Source organism: Pleurodeles waltl, chromosome 6 (assembly GCF_031143425.1).
Source record: "Pleurodeles waltl isolate 20211129_DDA chromosome 6, aPleWal1.hap1.20221129, whole genome shotgun sequence".
NCBI lineage: Eukaryota > Metazoa > Chordata > Amphibia > Caudata > Salamandridae > Pleurodeles > Pleurodeles waltl.
The window spans coordinates 822,362,854-822,368,853 of record NC_090445.1 but is presented as its reverse complement, the minus strand read 5'-3'; the positions used below and the strand labels follow the sequence as shown (position 1 = coordinate 822,368,853).

At 46.7% G+C, this 6,000-nt stretch overlaps 1 protein-coding gene across 2 annotated transcripts in view; it reads left to right on the top strand.

Moving 5' to 3' along the window:
* The first annotated feature begins 433 nt into the window (after positions 1-433).
* NEURL1 (neuralized E3 ubiquitin protein ligase 1) overlaps positions 434-6,000 on the top strand; it is a 413,365-nt gene continuing 407,798 nt past the window's right edge. The window contains exon 1 of one of the 2 annotated variants that reach the window (XM_069239472.1): positions 434-657. In XM_069239472.1, coding sequence (XP_069095573.1) covers positions 624-657 — 34 coding nt within the window. In that variant the 5' untranslated portion in view covers positions 434-623. The remainder of the gene's footprint in view (positions 658-6,000) is intronic. The other variant, XM_069239473.1, reaches the window with a different exon arrangement.

Genomic DNA, 6,000 nt, shown 5'->3' with positions numbered 1-6,000 from the left:
TAAAGAAAATGTGATAGAAAAAATTCGGTCGATGAGGTGCAAATTTATTGTGTATATTAGTTTTGCTGTTTTACTATGACATAAGAAACAGGGCTAATTATACATACGTAGCAGAATTATATACTTAAGGTATACTCGAATGTCAGAAGCACGCATATATTTCTGTTTATAGAGGTTATCTACACGCTTCCTTGATCTGTTACAGTAAATAAAGCAGGTGTTATTTTGCCAGAACTCATGAAGTTTTGAGGCGCCTTGCTTTTTTGCCCTGTTAATGGGCTGATCATCATAAATCCACAGCTTCCGGGCGAACGAGCTGCCTGCCAGGGGGTTGGAAAGCGGAGAGTGCATCTTTAAACACGCTCTCGCTATTTCAGGCAGCCCCGAGTCTCCTCCCTTTTATGTAAATAATACTGACAGCTCCCTCGCTGCCAGCGAGAGGGAGGACCTCGGAGTGGGTGGCATCCCCCGGATCCCCTCGCGCGGTTCCGCCTGTGCATGGATGGGATGTGCAGGTCTGGAGCCCGGGGTGCGTGTGCGCACGGATAATGCCTGTGAGAGGGGAGCTCCGCAGCAGGCTTCACTGAGCGTGGCCGTGGAAGGCGGCCACCCTGGCCATTACTATGGGCGGACAGATCACGAGGAGTACTCTGTATGGTAAGTGGCAAGCCCCCGCATCCTTTCCACGGGTGTGTGCGATGACTGCACGGACTCGTCCTCTACATCAGGAGACAGCAGATTGGTAAGAAGAGCGGCTGAGCCAGGCGTCATTTTATAAGGTCGGGCCCTTTGACTTCAGCTCACCTTCCACAGCAGCGCCTTCGGTGTGTTGCTCACCTGCACCCACGCCGTGTACTTGCGTTGCCATTGCCTCTATGTGTGTGAGAGTGTTGGCTGCAGACGCCGGCGAGTGCACAGTGGCCATGTACCTCTATGTGTGTGAGAGTGTTGCCTGCAGACGCCGGCGAGTGCACAGTGGCCAGGGAGACACATACATCCAGCCATCTGTAAACGCCTGTGCTTGAGTGGATTCGTTTTGTAAGTGTGCCATTATAGCAGTGGGGTCGGCACTTTGTCCAAAATCGGGTTTTGTGGCTATTTGAGGTCTTTGTTTTGAGAAACAATATATCCCTGTCCCTGTGTAGAAGCCACGCGGTGCTGTATTTACCGTGGCAAAGGGAGGCATTGCCGCTTCCGTTGGTTTTGTTTCGGTTTCCTTCGACAGTATAAGGCGTGTTTCTTAGCTTTCTTCCTTAGAATGTAAATGTTGCTGCCTTCTACAGCACCCGTCCCCATACAATGACCCTAGATATAGGCGTGACCTCGAATAGCTCTCTGCATGCACCGGCGGCTCGCGGGTGTAAATGTGCCTTTTCATTGTACCAGGTGCGACTCGCGCGGAAAACAGCCTGGTTCGGCCGCGGTGCGTGCGCTCTGTGAGCCCTTCTTCACACTGCATCAGCTCCCGGGTTCTGCCCGCGTGCAGCCGCACAGGAGCTGGGCTGCGTGCGCGCGTGCGTGCGCGAGAGAGGTCGTGATTAAATGTGTAAATCTCCTCGGGGCTTTGTTCTGGGCGGAGTAGAGCAGACGATGAATTAATTCAAGGTTCTGAACCTCGGAGCAGCCGCACTGCTCTCTCACGTCAGCGGCAGGGTCAGATTTCTGAGCAAATTCACAGTTAACATGTATATTTCAAATACCTTCGGTTTACAAAAACGTGAATTTGAATGCCAGATGTGCCCGGGAGTGCTTTGCATGATGCTTTGAAGTATATCTGTCAAGTAGTTGTGTGGGTCAGTCAGTTTGTGCACTCAGTTTTACCGAGGCGTGAAATCAAGTGCCTTTAAGTGCGAGATTACAAAGACTCGGCGGACGGCAATTAATGTTTTGGAATGTATTATGTTTAATTCTGGTGGCTGGTTGCGCACATTAGAATTGAAGCACACCAGGGAAGTGTGTGTGTGCGCAAGTGATATGTACGAGCGCACTAGCGGGAATTCAGGAAGGTTCATAGACTTCTTTGCTGTCTTTTCACAAGTGCCATTATCTGTAAAATCCAAAACAGCGTCTATAATTCATGAGAGAAAGGAGACTTGGGATGCATTTTCTGTGCCAGTATTAATAATCATTCATTGTTGTTCTCATTATCGGGATACCTGGTGCGTCATTAATATGAGGTAACGGAGTACCTGACTGACCCTGGCTGTGGCGGCGGGGCCCGAGTGCGCCTCTGGGCCGGCTCCATCCAGAGGAGAGAGAGACAGAAATAGTCGAGGCCCGGCCCTTGGCCCCGGTTATGTATAGCGCTTCACCTGGTTACCAGGCAATGAACCCGAGCTGGGCTGCGGAGCAGCGTTCTTTCCGCTCTGCGCCTGAAGCCAGGTCCGAGGCGGCTCCAGCCTGTCTTTTTTTAGTTTTTTTCCTCGAGTGGGTGAACGTCACCCGTGCGGTGGGGGTGGAGGCGACGTTGGGTGCAGGCACCTCCGGCTCCCGTTTCGTACATTTCTTTGTCAGTTTAGTGTTGTGCATTTACACAGCACATCCGCAGTTTAATCACCAGCTGCTGTCGTTATCACCAGTGCCAGTTATTTTATCAGTCCTGGAGGAAAAAGGCTGAATTGGCCTCGCTCGAGGATTCGACGCGTAAATTACATAAAGCAAGAGTCCGATATTGGGCGTGAGCTGTCTGTTATTTCTTTTAGTTGTGCTCTGTGCGGTTCCATTTTGCCATTATAAATGCAGGACAACAGTTCTCAGTTTGTAATAATGAAAAAACGGTGCGGATGAGCTAGTCACACTGAAGCGACAGATACAGCTGTGATATCTGCACTGGACTCCGTGGTCTTTCTGACTGCCTATTATTTCAGCCAAAAAAACACTGATTGCGGGATAGTTGCGAACAGCTCCTTTCCAAGCTGGGCCTCTTGGTGCATCAGGACTGGGATCAAGTCTTGTAATTGCGCCCGGGCATGGCCTGGGTGATAAAGGAGTGAGTAGCGCAGATTAAATGTGCACTTATTACAGAAGCCGGACTCGGACAGTAGCTCAGCTACTCCTCGCCTCGTAATGAATAGCCCCGACCCTCCACGCTTGTCACCTTGATTGATAAGAATGTTAGGCTGGACAAGTACCACAGCAGGTCCGTTCAAACCATAGCAGTATCTTCACGTGCTTATTAACGGGATTATTTATTCATAGCTTCAGACACGCTCTGTAGGTCTCCACCACCCAACCAATCATTGCAGGTTATGGAACAGAGACCTACAAATCAATGCCCTTTCCAACCAGGGGCATAGCTTGGTCAGTACCTTTTTTGGGGGGGGGGGGAGGGGGGGTGAGCTTCAGATTGTCCGACAATCGGACTGGCATGTAATATTTAAATACATCATACAACAAGCAGGGTGCATGAGAGGGGCCTAAGGGGCACTGGGAACGGAGAGGAATGCGGGCTGGTAGGTATTAAGAGAAAAAGAGTACTCTGTAAAATAAACGAGATATTTTAGGACTTACAAAGCAGAGAGCGTGTGTGTGTGTTTTTGTCTATGGGTTTGTAAACGTTCCTGCGGAAATCCTAATGCCATCTCACAATATCAGGCTCAAAGCACTTGTACCCAATTATTTCTAAGAAAATATATTTACTGGAGGGGAGGGGGATGGATCGTGTAATACCCCAAACACCCCCATGAAGCTACGCCCCTGTTTCTAACTGTACTTGACGAAACACAGCCCTACAGGATGGTTCTACGGGCGTTATCCGGAGCGCTACTGTGACCAGATACACACAAGACTGGGGCTTTCATCCGGTCGTCGCCTGTAAAAGCTAGTGGTTCAGTGCTGTAATTTTCATGTTTTTAAATTCTAGCAGTAAAGCTGCCCTATCAGACAGGGATATTTGGCTATAGAAGCGGCTGCATCACTATTTCCTCACAATGGGTAGTACTAATAATTCTGTTATGCACATGCCCCCAGTCTAAATATTCTCTTTTTTGAAACTTAAAATGTGCAGTCACTGTCCACTTCTCAAAATATTTATACAGTTAGCGTCTGCGGGTAAGAGGAGGCAACGCATCGATCCTTAATGAGACAGCAGCGCAAGCAGTACTGAGCAGAATTAATGAAACTCGGCAGCCTTCAGGAAGAAAGTTCAACTGAGGTGGAACTGAAAATAGAAAAAGAAACCTAAAGGGGAAAGAGGGTGAATCTCCCTCATGTGCATCAGACCTGGAGGAGTGGTCCTAGACCCTAGCTTAGCTTGGTGATCCTAAGCAGTGGAGCAGTAAAATGAGAAGCAGCAGATGACTCCCAAGGATTGAGGTGGGGATTGGCCATTAGATGATGTAGAGGACATTGACTTTGCGATGAGAGGTGGTGGAATGAGGTCGGTAAGGGACCTGTGCTTGGCAGCCCCAGGTTGGTGAACACCCAGCTGAGCAAGATATTTGTCTTTTTGAAAGGCATCATAAATCATCTTCAGATACTTTTGTAACTGTTTAAGATAATTGCCTTTCATCATTGTTCATTAAAGAATCCACTTCTGGCATTGCCCTTCCCCATTTCAGCAAGGTATCAGTTAAAACCTTCCTAGGCAAGTGTAATCTCATAAGTCATGACTATTATGCCTGATGATCATTTATGAACCATCCAATTTAGATCCTTTGTTTGCAGATCTGGCAAAAGCTATGAAGACGGCTTGGAATTTCTCATTCTAAAGTAGTTATTTTCAGTTTTAATTCTCAGATATATGGTTCCTCCATCTCACATACCCATGAGCTGGACATTCCTTCACCGTACTTACTGTAAGTGAATGCGGACTGGCCTCGCCTGTAATTTAACTTGCTGATGTGGTAATACTGTTTTATCTGCTTATCTGGCTCACAGTAAAAGTGATGGCAAAACCTCTCTCAAAGGAAGGCTGCCCAAGGAAAAATACTTCAGCTGTTAACATGTCTTCATCATTTAAGCTTGTTCTTCTCTTCTGCATGATTTAGCCACTCTCCTTTAGAAGCCTAACTGGCTGTCTTGAAAGTCAAGAACGCTTTGGCTCTACTGATGTTATGTCCCTAGCCACAAGTCAGATCCCAAATTAATTGGTTACCTCTGAAATCGCTTTAGAAATTCGTCTAACAGCAAAGGGTAACTATAATTGTAAACTTAGCCTCTGCCCTCTGGAAAGTTTGATTGAAAGACACTGGCTTGTCATTACAAGCACTGCTTACAACCTAATAAACACATTATTCAGTTAACATTTCCAGTGCCACAGCATGTTTAATGTGAATATTCCATGTGGTTTTATAGTTTTTTGCTGCAGAAACAAGTTTTACCTGTTTCGTCCTCTTCATCCACTTTGAGAATCGTTGACATTTTTATTTTTGGAAACAATACAAATGCTTAGTATTTACATCACTAGATCCCCAGCTGCTTCTACATTTCCTGCCCCAGTGTCTACTTTGTTAGCCCGTTACTTCTCCACATGTTCTCCTTAGCAAGTATCGAGGCTCCTCAAGGTATTTAAAACAGAGCCCTAAAATCCTTGAAGGTCTTACTTCTCCAATTACCCCTTCACATGCCCTCATTCTGAATGCCATCCTCAGTTTGTGGGAGGTCACTGTCTCTGTTATGCTGAGGAAAACTTTATACTATGACCCCACGAGCACGTCAAGTTTCATCCTATTTCTCAGATGTATGTGTAGGCCGTTGAAGCGGAACTGAGGATCTTTTTAGGTGCTTCTGTATTTCTATACTCTTCCCCAGTAAATAACCCGTCATCCAAAAGAACAGTTTGGTGTTGGGTCTGCATATGGTGTGTTTGATGGTAGTAGTGTCAACACCCTGATTATATTAGTCATTTGTAAGACTTTCAACACTGTTGTAAAATGTTTGTTAGCACAGACACCTAGTCCAAGAAGGTAACAAGCCTCATTCTGAATTGAGTATGCTTAGCGTATGCAGCTAAACTCTAGGATGCCAATTTTATTTCAGTTCAATGCAGGAATAAACACT